Source organism: Alosa sapidissima, chromosome 3 (genome assembly GCF_018492685.1).
Source record: "Alosa sapidissima isolate fAloSap1 chromosome 3, fAloSap1.pri, whole genome shotgun sequence".
NCBI lineage: Eukaryota > Metazoa > Chordata > Actinopteri > Clupeiformes > Clupeidae > Alosa > Alosa sapidissima.
In genome coordinates this window covers 38,675,743-38,696,171 of record NC_055959.1, presented here as the reverse complement: position 1 = coordinate 38,696,171, position 20,429 = coordinate 38,675,743, and the positions used below count along the sequence as shown (strand labels likewise).

At 43.8% G+C, this 20,429-nt stretch overlaps 1 protein-coding gene across 1 annotated transcript in view; it reads left to right on the top strand.

Moving 5' to 3' along the window:
• unc13d (unc-13 homolog D (C. elegans)) overlaps positions 1–20,429 on the top strand; it is a 47,402-nt gene that overhangs the window by 15,468 nt on the left and 11,505 nt on the right. Inside the window, exons 16-28 of the mRNA XM_042086747.1 lie at positions 3,189–3,310; positions 3,559–3,649; positions 3,863–3,919; positions 4,655–4,752; positions 5,046–5,097; positions 6,777–6,907; positions 8,711–8,831; positions 9,507–9,659; positions 11,080–11,175; positions 12,213–12,419; positions 12,773–12,847; positions 13,176–13,255; positions 13,598–13,703. Coding sequence (XP_041942681.1) covers positions 3,189–3,310; positions 3,559–3,649; positions 3,863–3,919; positions 4,655–4,752; positions 5,046–5,097; positions 6,777–6,907; positions 8,711–8,831; positions 9,507–9,659; positions 11,080–11,175; positions 12,213–12,419; positions 12,773–12,847; positions 13,176–13,255; positions 13,598–13,703 — 1,389 coding nt within the window. The remainder of the gene's footprint in view (positions 1–3,188; positions 3,311–3,558; positions 3,650–3,862; positions 3,920–4,654; positions 4,753–5,045; positions 5,098–6,776; positions 6,908–8,710; positions 8,832–9,506; positions 9,660–11,079; positions 11,176–12,212; positions 12,420–12,772; positions 12,848–13,175; positions 13,256–13,597; positions 13,704–20,429) is intronic.

Genomic DNA, 20,429 nt, shown 5'->3' with positions numbered 1-20,429 from the left:
AGCCAAAATGTAGCCTACTCTAATATTCAGATCAGATACAGAATCATTAGGACACCAAATCGTTAGGCCTATTTAAACACAATGTCCCATTAAGTTCTGATAAAGTTGGGACATTGTGTTTAAATAGGCCTAACTATCTGGCATCCTAATGATTTTGCATCTGATCTGATATCTGTGGTAAACACCATTGCCCCGATAACTTTCAAGCTTTATGCTTTAGTCAAGTCAAGTCAAGTCAAGTTTATTTATATAGCACATTTCATACACAGAGGTCATTCAATGTGCTTTACATAAACAAAACCAAACGATAATAACAAATAAAAGCATAGAAGGGCAATATAGTCAAAGAATAGTTAAAAGGTAAAGATCATAATAAAAAGAAAACATAAAACACAAGGTAAAATCATTTAAAAATAAAGAATAATTAGTAAGCAAAAACAAAGGCAAAAGTAGTAAAAAAAGTAATAAAAGACAAAGTAGAATAATTATCGAGGCAGATTCAGAATTTGTAACTCGGCACAGTTAGCAGAAAGCGTCTGAGAACAGTTTGGTCTTAAGTCTAGATTTAAAACTGGCTACAGTTGGGGCCTTTTTAATGTCATCCGAAAGTTGGTTCCACAGCTGAGCCGCATAGCAGCTAAAAGCTGCTTCACCATGTTTGGTTCTAACTGTAGGTTTTACTAGCAGGTTTTTCACCTGGGACCTGAGAGGACGAGAAGGTGTGTACTGCTGAAGCATGTCTGACAAGTATTTAGGTCCTGCTCCATTTACTGATTTATAAACAAGCAATAGTGCTTTAAAGTCAATTCTGTGACTTACTGGAAGCCAGTGCAAGGACTTAAGAATTGGAGTAATGTGGTCAGTTCTTTTAGTTTTTGTTAGAGTCCTAGCTGCTGCATTTTGTATCACCTGAAGCTGTTTAATAGTCTTTTTAGGAAGGCCTGTGAACAGTCCATTGCAGTAATCAACCCTGCTGGAGATAAATGCATGAATGAGTTTTTCTAAGTCATGTTTTGACATCAGCCCTCTGAGTTTGACAATATTTTTGAGGTGGTAAAAAGCTGATTTAGTTATCGCTTTCATGTGGCTGTTGAAATTTAGATCACTGTCAATTAATACACCAAGATTTTTAACAGTATCCTTTGCCTTCAACCCTTTTGTGTCAAGGAGAGTGGCAACCCTAAGTCTTTCCTCATTTTTACCAAATATAATTACTTCAGTTTTTTCTTTGTTCAGCTGAAGAAAATTTTGAGACATCCAGGTGTTGATTTGTTCTATACACTGACACATAGATTCAAGAGGACCATAGTTGTTTGGTGATAGAGCTAAGTAAATTTGTGTGTCATCTGCATAGCTATGATATGAAATCAAATTATTTTGAATGATTTGTCCAAGTGGGAGCATATAGAGGTTGAATAATAGTGGCCCCAAGATCGACCCCTGGGGAACACCACAGGTCAAGGACGTTGGTGTTGAGGTACAGTTTCCGATGGCAACAAAGAAGCTCCTTTCTTGTAGATATGATTTTAGCCAGCTGATAACTATGCCTGTAAATCCAACCCAGTGTTCTAGTCTGTGTAGTAAAATATTGTGATCAACAGTGTCAAATGCTGCACTAAGGTCCAGTAGCACTAGGACTGATGTTTTACCTGAATCTGTGTTGAGGCGTATGTCATTGGAAACTTTAATGAGAGCTGTTTCAGTGCTGTGATTTGCCCGAAAACCAGACTGAAAGTAATCAAAATACCCATTTGATGTTAGGAAGGTGGTTAATTGATTAAAGACTACTTTTTCTATAATTTTGCCAATAAAAGGTAGATTGGATATGGGCCTGTAATTGTTTAGCATGGAGGCATCCAGGTTATTCTTCTTGAGAAGTGGCTTTACAACAGCTGTTTTCAGTGACTTAGGAAAAGTGCCAGACAGCAATGATACATTTACAATTTGAAGGACATCCGCCGCTATGAGGTGAAAAACAGTTTTGAAGAAATTGGTAGGCAGAGTGTCTAAGACACATGTGGAAGGGCTGAGATTCTGTACCGTTTTTTCAAGTGTTTCGTAGTCTATCAAGCTGAACTCTGACATCAAGTTTAGTTTCCCTCTGTTTGTTGCTGGAAGTTCAGGTTGTTGAATTTGTAATTGAGCAGATATGTTGAGTCTGATTTTGTCAATTTTACCTTTAAAAAAAGATGAAAACTCATTGCATTTATTAGTTGAGAGAAGTTCAGGCGCTAATTGTGAGGGGGGATTTGTGATACTTTATGATGGTATTGTTTGTGTTTTTAACACACTGTTAATATCGTTAAACAGTGGGGCGGGTGTGTGTGCGGAACAGCTCAGTGTGTTGATTTTCCATGTAAACAGGCTACAGCGTGCACCCTCACCGCCTCCACCATATCCACATCCCATGCGCCGCTCCGACCGCTCTGCAACCGCGACCCAGCTAACGAATTGAGAATTGAGGCTATTTTTTTCCACATTGGAAAGACCAGTTGATTGTCATAAGTTGTGTTTAAAAGGAGAAGGAAAGGACATATGAAATAGAGTGACCACCAACCAAACTCTGAAAAGGATGTCAAGTTGTGTCTATAAAGTAAGGACAAATTGGCCAAAATGAGGACACCCCCCAATGTGCGCTTAATGTGTGGTTAGCGCTTCGGACTTGTAACCGGAGGGTTGCCGGTTTGAACCCCGACCAGTAGGCACGGCTGAAGTGTCCTTGAGCAAGGCACCTAACCCCTTACTGCTCCCCGAGCGCCGCTGTAGCAGGCAGCTCACTGCGCCGGGATTAGTGTGTGCTTCACCTCACTGTGTGCTGAGTGTGTTTCACTAATTCACGGATTGGGATAAATGCAGAGACCAAATTTCCCTCAAGGGATCACAAGAGTATATATACTATACTTACTTACTATGTCGGCTTATAGGCCTATTCCTATTTGGGGGCAGCCTGGAAACTCCAGACCCTGATAATCTAGAAAGATTAAGGGTCTGGCCACGAATAATGTAATGGCCCAACTCGAGGGGCGGCACCAAGCATGCATTTGAAAATCTCACTGCACGCAATTGGATAACACTATGACCAATGTTTACTGACTGATTCCGGACTTCCAACGTTGCAGCGGTATCATCATCTGTTGAGCTCCCTGTCTTATTGTGTGTGTGTGTGTGTGTGTGTGTGTGTATCACAGACGCAGGAGCTGGGAGACTCCCTGCATGGCTTCCTGCAGTATGGCCTGTGCCTGGTGGCCAAATACAGAGACATCTTCCTCCCCAAACCGACCAGCACCCCACGTCTGCAAACACTGCTCAGGTGAAGCTTGTGTGTGTGTGTGTGTGTGTGTGTGTGTGTACGTGTGTGTGTGTGTGTGTGCACGTGTGTGTGTGCACGTGTGTGTGTGTGTGTGTGCACGTGTGCATGTGTGTGTGTGTACATGTGCGTGTGTGTGTGTGTGTGTGTGTGTGCACGTGTGTGTGTGTGTGTGTGTGCGTGCACATTTATGAGGTGTTATCTGTATGAATGTTGATTTATAAAATGGCGTTTCCTGTTCTGTTTCCCAGAGTGATGGTGCAGATCTGCAAGACCAGGGCCTTTCAGAAGCTCAATCCAGCCCAATTTGAGCTGCATGTGGAGGTCACAGATGCTGTTAAAGTAAGTCAGATGATCCTCAGATGAACACAATTCTAGGAAAACTTTCCTCCAGAAACTGGTTTATTAAGATTTATTAATTATCATATTATAATATTAAACAGGGAAGAGAAAAGAATGTGTGTATATTCTTCAGTGAGTGATATCAAGGGCATGTGTGCGTGTGTGTGCGTGTGTGTGCGTGTGTGTATGTGTGTGTGTGTGTATCTCTTCTAGACGGGCACCAAGGAGTGGTTCAACATCAAGAAGGGCCTCCATCAGCCCATGACCAAAGTAAGTCCACTCACTGGGTTGGGATCACGCGTGTTTTAGCATCAACACACATCCTCCTCCTCTTAAATGAACTGAGGAGGCCTACTGGTTAGCGCTTCGGACTTGTAACCGGAGGGTTGCCGGTTAGAACCCCGACCGGTAGGAAAGGCTGAAGTGCCCTTGAGCAAGGCCCCTAACCCCTCACTGCTCACCAAGCGCCGCTGTTGATGCAGGCAGCTCACTGCGTCGGGATAAGTGTGTGGTTCACCTCACTGTGTGTTCACTGTGTGCTGAGTGTGTTTCACTAATTCACGAATTGGGGTAAATGCGGAGACCAAATTTCCCTCACGGGATCAAAAGAGTATATATACTTATAAATATACATATAAGCTACAATGCAGAGGAGAGCTTAGGTGGCAATTAATACTACATCAACCAATACTGTTTATGTACAGTACTAGTAAAATTGTAGTCGAAGAAAAAAGAAGTAGAAGAAGAAGTAGAGATTGTACAGTTGTTTTATTGGTAAGTGCACTGTGGATCAGTAGATCTAGATAGCAGCGTGATCTGATGTCAATGTGATCTGGCCCACCTCTGTGTGAATAAGGTGCAGCGCGATCTGGAGCCAGTGTGATCTGGTCCACGTCTGTGTAAATAAGGTTGAGAACCAGTTGATAAGGATCACACGAATACAGGACGTTGCTATATATGGTGGCTGCCATTGAGCATGTTTCCGCGCTGCTTCTGTCTCCGCAGGACCTCTCTGAGATTGTGAGTGCTCTGTCTAAGCTCATCACTGAGGTCAAGGAGGACATCCGTATCAGCAAGGACATGTGGAACAGGGTCTTTGTCAGGTAAACCAAGCAAACAGCGTTATAGACATGCCTAGTCAATATGGATGTGTGGAACAGGGTCTGTCAGGTAAACCAAACCGATAGTTTTAGCACTGGAGCTTTGCAGTTCATTCCATTTGCAGTTCATTCCATTGTCTGCCAAGCAGTGTGACATATAATGCATATAAACTACATTACGGACTAATGTCATAGTCATTTTGTAGGGAGAGACAAAGGAAGGTATGTGAAATAATGCCATTTCTGTGAGGGATCACAAGTCTCATTGGTTCTCTATCATTGTTATTTTGACTCAGTGCGGTACAGTTGGATGTCTTCACTGTGGTCTACCAGATCCTGGACAGCTTGGTGAGTAGCTGATTTTCAATCATGCCATATGGACCAAGTGATCAAGGACAGATGTCTGTTACCATGATGTGCAGTGGTGCTGGACAGTTTGTGAGGCCCTGAGGTTTTGGTCCACAATTTCAGAAATCTCTGAGGGCTACACACACTAGGTCTGCGTGTGTGAGGCTAGGCTGACTATTAAGATAAGATAAGATAAGATATACTTTACTGCCACACAACAATGTTGGTAGTAATTGTTGTTCAATCAATCCAATAAGGGAGAAAAGAAAGAAACTCTAAACAAAATAAATAAGAAAACAATTGGTGTTCAGGAGTCTGCTTGCTGAAGGTACGAAGCGTCTTCTGTAATAAGTAAGAAGCTGGAACAAGCTGGTGGTTTGCATGGTCTCTTATTTTGGTAGCACATACCGTGCTAGCCTAAAGCTAGAAGGTGTAGCCTAAAGCCAGATGTCCTTCCACTTCATTGATGTGTATGTGTTCTGCCACTACACAGCCAAAGCTTAGATGTATTCAGATGTATTCCTCTAAATGCTACATGAACTCAAGGTATGAGTGACATTCCAATGAGTTGACGGTCATATTTAAATTTGCAGTTGTCTCTTAATTTTGAATATGACCATCAACTCATTCGAATGTCACTCAGCAACCGTATGACATCAGAAAAATGTGCAGTGGTCTCTTAATTTTTTCCAGAGCCGTTTGTACATAGTTGTAGATGGTTTTCTACAACAAACATTGTTGACCCAGAGAAGCTTCCCCCTTACTTTTTTCTTTTATGTCTGCCCCCTTTGATTGCACATCCAGCTGTGGGTTTTAGGTCACCACAGCTTTGTCTGATATGGCTGTTCCACATATATGTACAGGTTCATGGTTACAGTTATGGTTATGGTTATGGTTCTCAGCAGACACTTTTATCCAAAGTGACCATACAATGTGAACAGTCTGCTCCTTCCATGTCTCTTCCAAAAAGGTTTTAAAGTCTTCTGCATGACTGTCTGCTGATGCTCTATCATTCTGCTTTATGTTATCTTGATCTCAAATGGTTTGATAGCGTACTTAGCAGACACACAAGTTTTCTTTCCTGTTGAGTCAGGGGAAATACTTGATCAATCAGATTCATCTCGTTAAATGATTATTCTAAAACACAATATCACATTTAGAGCAGAGTGGCTAGTCCAGTATGTAGATAGGAAATAGTAAATGTATTAAAATATATTCACTGTTTGCGTCTATTCAGGTTGACTTACAGATGGGTTAAAGAGTGCATTGGATCAGTATGACTGAGTATTGTAATTGTGATGTATTATATCAGAACACCTTACTCTGTCTATCTCTTTCCATCTCTGCACCTTTTCACCCTCATCTGTTTTTCTTTCCATCTTTCTGTCTTTCTTCCTTTCTCTCTCCCTCCCTTCCTGATTTCCTTTTCTCTCTCTCTCTCTCTCTCTCTCTCTCTCTCTCTCTCTCTCTCTCTCTCTTTCTCTCCCTCCCTTCCTGATTTCCTTTTCTCTCTCTCTCTCTCTCTCTCCCTCCCTTCCTGTCTGCTGTGCTTCTCTCTCTCTCTCTTTCTCTCTTCCTGCTGTCCTTTTTCTCTCTCTCTTTCTCTCTCTCCATCCCTTCCTGCTCTCCTTTTCTCTCTCTATTTCTCTCTCTCTCCCTCTCTCTCTCTGCTCCCCCAGTTGGCGGTGGAGATGAGGGAGACCCTGGCCCAGGTGGAGAAGCAGATGGAGCAGTCTCTGGCCAACTCCCTCTTCCCTGTCTACCTGAGCCTTCAGGACATCCACAAAGAGAAGGCCTTCCTGCAGAAGAGGTGTGTACACACGCACGCATACACACACACACACACACACACACACACACACTCACATACATAGACACATGCACACACAGAGGGTGAGAGACACACACACATACCCAAACACAGGTAGAGAGGCACACGCACAGAAAGATGCCACACGTCCTTGGAGGACCTCCTTGGTGAAGACACAGATCTTTGTTCAAGTCTTACATTCTTAAGTGGACTAATGACTGATCACTGTGGAACACTTCCCAATATGACCTCATGGAATAGACAGTGGTTTGACCACATGGCACACATTATCATAGATATATATATCTATGCACATGACCACATGATTGCGCATTCTCCATAAATAACTAGTCATGGGTGTGATGTAATGACTGTATCACAACATGTCAGTCTGCTGTAACCTGCCCTGACTTGTGTGTTTAAAGCCTTGGGCTTGGGACTGGGACAGAGAGGGGATCGGACAAGACAGGGGAGACGGGGACAGAGATGAGCTCGGGCTCGGGCGGGGCCGGACAGACAGAGGTAGGCGGAGGCGGTAGTGCAGGTGTGGGGTCGGGCGACTGGGCTGCAGGCGTGGTGTGACCTTCAGCAGCTTCCGTACCTTGCACTCCATAAGAGAAATCAGAGTCTGCTGGGTCCATTCATGGTGGGTTTGTACTGTCAGGGTAGGACCCAAGCGCAAGACTCTCTCAAGCAGACGTTCCAACAAACACGTTTTATTAACTTACCAGACTTACATACAAACAGGACTTTGACAGGATTAACAGAGAGACGAACGCACAAAGGACAGATGAACAGGGGGGTAGAAGTACACAGACCAATTAACAGAAAGACAGAGGACTGGACGCAACCAACAAGACAATAACAGGGAACAGGTGAGGAGGCAGAAATGGAGGGAAACCAGAGAGGAGACACAGCACTCCAAAAATCCTCCATAGTAATGCATGGGGTTAGTTTGTAACGCCAATATGGCAGTTGTCTACACAAATCACACCCCCTCCGTGGCAAAACGTCGACATGTGAACACATTGAGCTAATCATGTGCTGTGTTGTAAATACATTGAGCCAATAATGTGGTGTGTTGTGAAGTATCGTGCCAAAACTGCCAATCATGTGTTGTGATCTCGCCGCTGGAGCAAGGTTGGTGTCGTGAAGCCTTGCGCATGCGCATTTCTGCCGAAATAGATGCCCGATGAGTGCCCAAAAAGAGTTGCAATATGGCCGCCGAATAGATGCCCGGTGAGTGCCCAAAAAGCGTTGCAATATGGCCGCCGAGTGGAGGGGCTTGCCTAAAAGGACTTTGGGGAAACTAACGAGACAGGAAGTGCAGACCATATAAGGGAATGGGTGGAGACAAAGACACATGACCAGACAGGTAAATACAGAGCACATGACACAGAACAATATACAGAATGGCCACCAGGGTGGCACAAAGTCTCGGGCCAGATCCTGACACAGCTAGCTGTGACTGACTGGACTAATAAAGTAAGAGCGTGGCTGTATGGAGCTAGCTCTGTCTGACTGGGCTGATAAAATAAAGGCCAATGCCCACTGGCGACGACATTTGCGTCTATGGATTTGACGGTCAAGAGAAAGAAAAATGTCAGACGTCAAAAACCGTCAGACGCTGCCAATGGGCTTTGCTCCATTAAAAGTAATGGAGTTCTAAAAGTTGGCATTACTTGATATGCGTCAGACGCCACCAGTGGGCGTTGGCCTTAAGAGTGTGGCAGTATGGAACTAGCTCTTGACTAACTGGGCTGATAATGTAAGAGAGTTATTGAGTTATGGTTGTATTTCCAGGACCAACCTTCTGCAGCTGACAAACTTCCATGAGTGTTTCCGTGAAGCGCTCCCCTACTGGCTAAACAAGGCCTTCAGTACTACCATGGAGAGAGTGGAGAAAGCTGTGGAGGTGGACAAGGTATAAGACGACAACAACAAACACAACAACTGCAACCCCCCCCCCCCCCACACACACACACAAACACACACACACTACAACCACACACCCCCACACACACTCCTGTCTCTCTCCTCCTCCCTGTGCTGCTTTCTGTTTTGCCATATTCCTTGGGGTTCAAGTACTGAGTCAGTCCATTATATTTTCTGTTTGGTTTATTGCATTCTTGGTTTATTGGTCTACAGGCATAGTAAACAAGGCTTTCCATCTCTTCCACTCTAACTCTCTTCTCTCTCTCTGCCAACCCCCCCCCCTTCCTTTCTCCTCTCTATCCTCTCTCTCCATTTCTCTCTCTTTCTCTCTATCCTCTCTCTCTCCATCTCTCTCTCTCTTTCTCATATTTCATCCCTTAACCCTCTTCTCTCTCTCTGCCCCCTTCCTTCCTCTCTCCTTTCTCTCCATCCTTCTCTTTCTCTCATCTTTCATCTCTCCCTTCCTTCCTCTTTCCTCTCTCTCCTTTCTCTCCATCCTTCTCTCTCTTTCTCTCATCTTTCATCTCTCCCTTCCTTCCTCTCTCCTCTCTCTATCCTTCTCTCTCTCTTTCTCTCTCTATCCCTCTCTCCCTTCCTTCCTATCTCCTCTCTCTCCATCCTTCTCTCCCTCTCTTTCTCTCATCTTTCATCTCTCCCTCTGTAGTTGCAGCCACTGCAGGGCGGCTCGGTGCCCATCAAGCACAGCTCCTCTGCAGTGGACCTGGCAGCCTGCCTGCAGCCCATCGCTAAGCTCTGGGATCAGCTGGCCTGGCCTGATCCGGAGGAGGGCTTCATGCTCATGGTCAAACTCACCGAGGTGGGCCCAGTTCGGACGCACAACAGCCAGGCTACGCTGGGGCGCGCAACTGAAACGTTCCGTTCGCAGAGAGTATGCCGCAATAATTGGCTTCCAGTATGATCAATGGACCTAGCCACACTAGACGCAAGAGCGCTGCGCACCTTCCAAAAGAATTAGACCAAAAACGATTTTTATAATCTGTGAACGGAACGGCACACTTGCACGCCCAATGAGCGTGGCTGTTACACACAAACACATGCCGAAGACACACAGCTTACTTAGGTCCAGTTCCGATCAATTCCATTGAATTAAGTTCAATTCAACTCAATTCAGTTTATGTCAACTCAGTTCAGTTCGTTTCAATGTAACATAACCCAGTCCAATTCAAAATGCTGGTAAATGTTTTACACATCATTTACAGGGCTGCACGGAATGAGATAAATGTTTAGGTGTGTTTGCTTGTACTTTCATGTGTGTGTGTTTTTTTGTGTTTCATGTGTGTTATTTCTGTGTGTGTACTTTCCAGTGGCGATTGCTGCTCTTTGGAACAGGGGAAGCTCTGATAAAAATGGTCAATTATTAAATTAATATTATTAAGGTGCTATATTGTTCTTTGAGGGCAAAAATGACCCCAAAACCCAGAATAGGCCAAACAGTAGGCTATAGAGTTGGCATGGCAGACATGGCATAATGTAGCCTACACCGTTATAGCGCGCTACCTAACTTAGCCTAAATACACAACTGAAACAAAGGCAAGTCACAAACTCTGTAACTCCACATTACAGTTTTATTTACATTATGCTATTTACAAAGACAAATAGAACCGACTATATTGCTCCCAAATTATGTGAATTTTAGCTGCTAACGTTAACGCATCCCTTGAACTTGAACCACTTCCTGTCAGATCGCAACATATGCTGTCAATCAAAAAGAGTCCAGCCTCTATGACGGTTCCTCCAATCATCATACAGAAGCTCGGCGTCCGGGCCATCCCACTGTCTCCCAGAGACGCCGGGCTTCCCTGGAAATGACGATTTTGTGGCGCTTGTCCAATAAATGTGTAGCTTTTCTGCACTGAGATCAGCCCACTCTGTAGTGCCATTTAAAGTCCAGTGAAGCCGAGCGTCTATGGTTTTTTTGCATGGTTTTTTGATGGATCGTGTCGTCACAACAATGTATTACGGGTGCGAAATCACGGTAAATGACCGGCAAAACCTTATTGCTGAACAAACTAGCCATGAAGATGAACATGTTTTCAGCATGTTCTAGTTGGAATAGTAGGCTAGAAGCTAATGTTATAGTGTTATTTGATGTGATTTTCCGTGATATTTTAGAGGAGGCTGAGCTTCCCCTGTAGTCTTAGAGCAATCGCCTCTGGTACTTTCATATATGTGTGTGTGTGCATTTGAGTGTGTCTGTAATATGTGTGTGTTTGCAGGACATGTGTAAGATTTCATCCACATACTGTCAGATGTTGAAACAGAGGGTGAAGAAGTTATCAGAGACCTCAGACCCGGGCAGTGCAATCAACATGGTGGGTCAAATTCACCATCATATCTGCTTCATGTGATGACAGCTCTGTGGTGAAGTTGTGTGTGGTGTTGATTGAGCTTTATCTTTATCCTGAGATGTGTGTGATAGATTACTCAACTTTGTTCTGCTTTTGTATAGTATAATAGATGATTTGTATTCACTCGTGTGTCTGGTGGTGACCAGTCTCTCTTTATGTCCTGTGGTTGTGTGTTTAATGATTCTTTACGTCCTGTGGTTGTGTGTGTTTAATGATTCTTTCTGTCCTGTGGTTGTGTGTTTAATGATTCTTTATGTCCTGTCATTGAGTTTACAGATCACTATTTGTCCTTTAGTTGTGTTTGGAGTTTACAAATCACTATTTGTCCTATAGTTGTGTAGCGGAGACTGATGTACTGCAAATCACTATTTATAGTTATTTATGTAATTGTGTAGAGTTGATAAATCTAATAGTCCTGTAGTTGTGTGTGGAGTCAGACACTTTCTAATACAGCACATAGATACAGCACCACAGCACAAAGTCCTCCATAGAAAGGCATGGGATTTGTTCATAATGGCAGTATGGCAGTTGTCTACACATATCCCGCCCCTTCGATGGCCAAATTCAACACGTTACTACATTGTGCTAATCATGTAGTGTGTGTTGTGAATACATCGTACCAATCATGTGTTGTAATCTCGCCCACATGACTACATTGTGCTAATCATGTAGTGTGTGTTGTGAATACATCGTGCCAATCATGTGTTGTAATCTCGCCCATGTGACTACATCGTGCCAATCATGTAGTGTGTGTTGTGAATACATCGTGCCAATCATGTGTTGTAATCTCGCCCACGCGACTACATCGTGCCAATCATGTAGTGTGTGTTGTGAATACATCGTGCTAATCTGTCTTTGTCCTGTAATTGTGTGTGGTGGTGAGTAATCTGTCTGTGTCCTGTAGTTGTGTGTGGTGGTGAGTAATCTGTGTGTGGTGGTGAGTAATCTGTCTGTGTCCTGTAGTTGTGTGTGGTGGTGAGTAATCTGTCTGTGTCCTGTAGTTGTGTGTGGTGGTGAACGACCTTGAGCACCTTCGCTCTGTCCTCACTAAGCTGCCAGGACAGCTCAACTGGGCGGGGCTTCGGGAGCGCACGCGTCTTGTGATCACCGACACCCAGTTCCAGAACACGCTGCCGTCCCAGTTGCAGCACACACAGGCGGCTCTGACACGTGAGATCCGCTCAGCCATGGAGACTCTTGGCAGACAGGTAGGGGGCGCTAGACACAAGTCTGCTTCTGATTCACTTTCCGATTCACCTCCCATTAGCACAAACATCAAAAGCTACGTGGATGCTAATTGTAGATACTCTGATGATAATCTAATTCTAATTTCTTATGTCTGATTCCTGTGGCACTTTCATCTACATGCATTACTGCATTTCGTTGTCTCTGTACTTGTACTCTGCACAATGACAATAAAGTTGAATCTAATCTAATCTAATCTAATCTAATCTATATGTTCAGATTGTAACAGAAAGGGTGTTGCATGGCATGTCAGTTGGCAATAACCACACAGGGTCTGAACTAATGTCTTGTGTCCTTCTCTTGTCTCTTTCCTCAGTTGAACACTGATATTGAGGCCTACGTGCGAAATATGGCAACACGTCACAGACTTCCTTCTAAGTCCACGGAGGATGTGAGAAACCAAAGGGAACTTCCCTACTTCCCCCTCACCTCCCACCTCCCACCTCCCTCTCCTCATGAGACCACATGTGCCAGTCATGGAAAACACTACTGACACACACTCAATAACATCCAACCATCCATCCAGCCAATAACATCCACCCCACCCAGTCATACTCACACTCAATAACATCCTACCACTTATCCACTCAATAATATCTGTCTATCTATCTATCTGTCTATCTATCTGTCTATCTGCCTGTCTGTCTGTCTGTCTGTCTGTCTGTCTGTCTGTTTGTTGTTATGGAGTGTTCTGTTCATGTGTTTTCTCTGTTGACCAGGCTGTGGTTCCCCTGATGCGCTACCTGGAGAAAGAGCTGCAGTACATGAACGAGAACTTGGTCCAGGAGAACTTCAACGGGTCAGTTTGAGATACAAAACACAGAATGCACAAAAATTAACACATAATGCACAAAAATGAACACAAAATGCACAAAAAATACTGGTAGAGGTACCTGGTTCAGGGAAACCTACAGTAATGCTGTTCATTAAAGTAGATGTGACTGCAGATGTGCCTATTGGAACAGAGAGAGAGAACTGCTCAGCAGGCTAATGTATAGATGACTGTGTTACTATGTAGCTATATCCAAACCTATACATCTCTCTCTCTATCTCTCTCTCTCTATCCCTCTCTCTCCCACTCCCCTCTCATCTCACTCCATCTGTCTCTTTCTATCTGACTTTCTCCCATTCTCTCGTTCAGTCTGTTAACGCCACTGTGGAATAGTTCTCTGAAGATCCTCCATCAGGTGTCTACACAGGAGGGGGGCAACCTCGTCTACTTCCAGAGGCTAGACCACACGCTTCAGGTACACACTATAGTTTAACTGTACTCTTTACTGTAATATCAATAGTACTTTTTAATGCAGATTGTAGCTATGTAGCTGAGATTGCAATCCAATATGAGTTACCTTAATTTCCCAACTATTAGCCATGGCTTATACATTGATTTTGCTAAATTTCTTCAGCTATGAGGTTACTGTAATACGCGAGGGCAGTTAATATGGTATTAATATGGTTTTGTCTCTTTTAACTTACACAAGACACTGTCCTGCGGCTTATATACAATGCGGCTAATACACAGAAAATTCCTGTAGTATGGATATGCATTTGATCAGTTGAATTGGTCCCACAACAAGATCATGGGTTCCCAAAGTGGGGGTCGGGACCCCCCGGGGGGTCGCGGGACGCCGAGGTGTGGGTCGCAAAATGATTTCCATAAATCAAATAAATTTGGGGAAAATAAAAGAGCTGTCACTTGACCGCACTTTAAAGACAGATTTTAATTCCAAGACGCTTGCTGAGTTCTGGATTTCAGTCGAGAGGAAATATCCACAGCTATCCAAGGCCGCGATGGACGTACTGACCTGTGCGAAAAGACTTTCTCTGCACTGACATACAGTATATTAAAAACAAATACAGATCGCGTCTAAATGTGGAGGATTATCTCTGTGTGGCCGTCTCCACAATTAAACCAAGAATGGACTTGCTGTGTTCCGCGCATAGCGCGCATCCATCTCATTAGATGAGATTGCCAAAATGTAAATTTGTGCAGCAACAATGTACATACATTGTATGTTGTACAACAATGTACAACAGTTTGTGGATATTACCCTGACTGAGATATTCTTCCGTTAAAATGGAAATTAAAGTAATGTTTCAAAGTTAAGTTTGCACGACAGCAATAATGTGCACTCATGTTACATGGATATTATTTTTTGACTAAGATATTCTGCTTTTATCATATAGTAAATTTCTAACAGGCTGCTCTGTTCTTTTGTGTTGTCGTTAAGCCCGTGTTTGGATAAGCCTAGTGCGTATGGCCGGTGCGCACATTTTATTTTATTTTTTGAGTCACATCCAGGGATAGTGGAGGTTGCCAGTCTCTGGCACGGTTATTTTGGGGGTCGCAGGTTGAAAAGTTTGGGAACCCCTGTGCTGGGCGATATGGCTGAAAACTGTATCACGATATAAGTATTTCATATCGGTCGATATTGATAATTATTGATTTTTTAAAAATCTATTTCAGATAAGGACCAGAAGGGGAAAAAAAAGTTAAAGTTCAATTTAAACACTTTTATTTTAAACTTAACCTTACTCTGATTTGAATCACCTCAGTTATCAAAGCAAACAGGGAAAAGAAATAGCAACACAATCATGAAAAACACTCAAATAAATAATTGTGCACATAAGTCTGAATGAGCAGCACTGGTGGAAGCCTGTAAATATTGTAGTTTGCTAGTTTATTGTACTGTAAATATTGTAGTTTGCTAGTTTATCATAGTAAGTCTACTGGTTAGACTGTTCAGTTTCCCCACTGTGTTTAAGTTTCAAATGAATACTTTTTCTCCTTGGGACAGGCCCCTTTGAGTCTTGGAAAATACTTTTCCATTTGCATCGGGATTGAGTTGATTAGAATTTAGCAGTCAATTTGAATGCAACAGTTTTGAACAAATTCGTGCAGCGTGCTAATGATGCTAACCGGATTTAATAGCAATTCAGTCGTCTTGCACGATTGTGCATGTTTGGATTACATGCGCATGCTGAGGAGGGATGCACTTAGAGAGAGAGAGAGAGAGAGACAGTGTTGTATAAAGTACTAGAAAGCAATACTTGAGTAAAAGTACAAGTATCGTACTAGAAAAAGACTTTGGTAGAAGTGAAAGTTGCCTTTAAGAATATTACTTAAGTAAAAGTCTTAAAGTATCTGATACTTTATCAGTACTATACTGTACTTAAGTATCAAAAGTAATTTTCTGATATTTAATGTACTTAAGTATTTGAAGTAAAAGTAAAAAGTAAAAAGCAAGCGGTTTTATTTTGAACTTTTATTGTAAACTTTATTTTGCCTTTCTTATAGTAAAGCATAAAGCATATTCAGGGTTCCCATATCTTCTTAATCTCACTCATCAAATCAAATCACATTCTTTTCTAGGACTTTTTAGGCACAATTCTCTGAAATGAAAAATAAATAACTTATTTCTTTCACAAAAAAAAAAATTACCTGCTTGTAGGGAGAACATTTTGGTCATGTGGCATGAGCATTTCTAGGGCTTACTCCCCAGGTCACTGTCACTTACACACACACACACAGGCCACCTATGTCCAGCAGCTACTAATATGCCAGTCATTAGTTGAAACTGAAAAGGTGTCTGTTCATCTTCAAAAGAAGCTGGTTTTCAAAGTTGCCAGAATTCAGTGCCCGGGAGTTTCAGGCCCAAGACCGACCACCATAGTGGTGGGAATTGGATAAATTAAGCAACATTTGAGGGCAGCCGTGGCCCACTGGTTAGCACTCTGGACTTGTAACCGGAGGGTTGCCGGTTCGAGCTCCGACCAGTGGGCCGCGGCTGAAGTGCCCTTGAGCAAGGCACCTAACCCCTCACTGCTCCCCGAGCGCCGCCGATGTAGCAGGCAGCTCACTGCGCCGGGATTAGTGTGTGCTTCACCTCACTGTGTGTTCACTGTGTGCTGTTTGTGTTTCACTAATTCACCGATTGGGTTAAAATGCAGAGACCAAATTTCCCTCACGGGATCAAAAAAGTATATATACTTATACTTACTTATACATTTCAGCTCTTACTATCCTGTAGTTTTTATTAGTACCATGGTTCAACAAATGTGTAAAGGTTATATAATAATTAACTTCAACTGAGAAGTTAACAAAAAATATTCCACTATTCCACAAGTTACCAAAACAGAAAGAAAGAAAGAAAGCCTTTGAAATGTAGCCTATCCCATGCTTCCACAAAGAGGCAAATTGAACTAATGTTTAGGCTACATGTTTTTTGCATGGGTAGGCTATATTGTTGTTTGGTGATTTAGCCTACTCCTTTACTACACCCTCTTCTGAGCAAACAAGGCATAGGTTTATCATGTAGGGTAATTGCTCTTTCTTACATTAAATAACTTTAATTTATCCTCTCTACTTATCCCTGTAGTCATGGCCTCCTCATCACTAATTTCGGGCTCCATCCTTGCTGACGCTTGTGTCTACTGTAGGGCCGGCTCGGCTATCCGTATCTGAGAAAACTTTTTGGAAAAGAGGGGCTATATGGACCCAACCAACTCTTTTTGGGAGGGGAGAACTCCCTCACGTAGGCTACAACCCATGCAAAGGCATTGCATTGGTGTCATGCACTGAATGCGGAACGTGTCCTACTTTAAGAAAAGATAGACTAACGTGACAAATGTCAATATTTGTTTCCTCGACCGGCCCAAAAGTGAAGCGGCCCACCGGGAATTCTCCCGATTACCCACCCCGGGCCTGATTCAGTCTTACTCTTCTTGGACTGAAGACAACTCCTGCGATGCTATGGATAAATAGCCTTTCACAGGCCGCTAGGGCAGGTAGCCGATGTACAGAAACATTTCTTGCAAATACGGCCATGGGTGTATGAGGTTATATTCACCACTACCCTGTTCACCACTATCGTCGGGGTGGTCGTCTATGATAACGGGAGGTCCTCCAGTAGGTGCTCATGCTTCCATGGCGGTTTCAGTTGTGCGTCCTCCTCCTTTAGCGACAAACAAGAGCTGAAATAGAGCGCACAGCGTGCGTAATGCAATCTAGGAGCAGTGATTCGCCAAACCTCCCTTATTGCAGTCGCACACATTTCTTCTAATTTTATGTTTTAGTAACGAGTAACGAAGATGCTTAGTGGAAATATAACGGAGTAAAAGTATACATTTTATCTAGGAAATGTAGTGGAGTAAAAGTGGAAGTGGACATAAATTTAAATAGCGAAGTAAAGTACAGATACGTGAAATTTCTACTTAAGTACAGTATCGAAGTATTTGTACTCCGTTACATTACAACACTGGAGAGAGAGAGAGAGAGAGCGCATGCGCACGGGGCAAGGACTCATTGAGAGTCTGTGTTGAGGTAGGCCTACTTCTATCGTCTACTCTGGTAGAGTTGCACATACTAGCTACAATGCAAGATATATTTAGCCTATTTATTTATGGACAACGTAAGGCGGGAGGTGTGTGTTGCTTTTATCGAATGTTCTATCGAATGCATTTTTTATTGATATCGATTACATGTCTATTGCGATACATATCGCTATCGTTTTATCGCCCAGCCCTACCCCTGTACTAGTGCACTCTATGCACTTTGTTTTACCAGTCCAGCTATTTCTGCAGGGAAGTTAATGTTGGGTTGTTTAGTGCTGCACGGAGCAGCCGTGACCTACTGGTTAGGGCTTCGGGCTTGAAACTGAAGGGTTGCCGGTTTGATCCCCGACCAGTAGGGAAAATGGGGGCTGTGGTTGAGCACTGCTCTCCCATACCCACATCCACGGCTGAAGTGCCCTTGAGCAAGGCACCTAACCCCTCAAGCGCCACTGTAGCAGGCAGGTCACTGCTCCGGGTTAGTGTGTGCTTCACCTCACTGTGTGTTCTGTATGTTTCACTAATTTGCGGATGGGATAAATGCAGAGACCAAATTCCTTGTATACGCGAGTACGCTTGGCCTATAAACCTATTTACATTTACATAAAATGACAATACATGCAATATACAGGTATATTACATACAATACATGCAACATGTCTGTTGAACATAATGTACATCATTTGTATACCACAATGCATACCCTCTCAGTCCACACTGCGTACTATATTAGATGTTTCCAACTGCCAAGCTCACACTGTCACAGCATAACCCGCAGTGAGTGGTTCCTGTTTCAGAGTGTGCATTGACTTTGTGGCCTACAGAACTGGGTTGCTGGTTGGAGAGCTGAGATCCTCTCTGGGCTACCTCATCTATGTGTTTCACTTCTTTCAGAAACCCCTGACTGACCATAGAATAATGGGCCTAAAGTGAAAGGGTAACAGGGCTGGTTTCTATTACAAACAGTCTTTGCCACTGAATGAGAAGACACTTCGCCTTCCCTTTTGCAGCAGCAACACTCCAATAATGGCCCATTTCCACCAGCTGCATGGCTCGGTTTGGCTCCGTTTAGCAAAGCACAAGAGTTTTTTGGTACGGTAAATCACTGGCCTGCTTTGCGTCTCCAGCACTGTCCCCGGTTGGAGCTGTCCCCCGAAAATGTCGCCGCTATTTCACTGTGACTGACAGACCCGAAAATGGAAAGAAAAGAAAGAAAAGACCAAACGTATAGTTGCCCTACACACACACACACCCTACACACACACTACACACACACACACCCTACACACACCCTACACACACACACACCCTACACACACACTACACACACACACACCCTACACACACCCTACACACACACACACCCTACACACACACTACACACACACACACCCTACACACACCCTACACACACACACACCCTACACACACACACACCCTACACACACCCTACACACACACACACCCTACACACACACTACACACACACACACCCTACACACACCCTACACACACACACACCCTACACACACACTACACACACACACACCCTACACACACCCTACACACACACACACCCTACACACACCCTACACACATACACACACACCCTACACACCCTACACACACACACACCCTACACACACCCTACACACACACACACCCTACACACACCCTACACACCCTACACACACACACACCCTACACACCCTACACACACCCTACACACTACACACACACACACACACACTATACACACACACACCCTACACACACCCTACACACATACACACACACCCTACACACCCTACACACACACACACCCTACACACCCTACACACACCCTACACACTACACACACACACACACACACTATACACACACACTATACACACACCCTACACACACACACACACCCTACACACACACACACACCCTACACACACCCTACACACACACACCCCCCACACACCCTACACACACCCTACACACACCCTACACACTACACACACACACACACACACACTATACACACACACTATACACACACCCTACACACACCCTACACACACACACACACCCTACACACACCCTACACACACACACACCCTACACACACCCTACACACATACACACACACCCTACACACCCTACACACACACACACCCTACACACCCTACACACACCCTACACACTACACACACACACACACACACTATACACACACACTATACACACACCCTACACACACACACACACCCTACACACACCCTACACACACACACACACCCTACACACACCCTACACACACACACCCCCCACACACCCTACACACACCCTACACACTACACACACACACACACACACACACTATACACACACACTATACACACACCCTACACACACACACACACACACACACCCTACACACACACACACTATACACACACCCTACACACACACTGACCAAACGTATAGTTGCCCTACACACACACTGACCAAACGTGTAGTTGCCCTACACACACACTGACCAAACGTATAGTTGCCCTACGCACCCTACACACACACCCTACACACACACTGACCAAGCGTATAGTTACACACCCTACACACCCTACACACACACTGACCAAACGTATAGT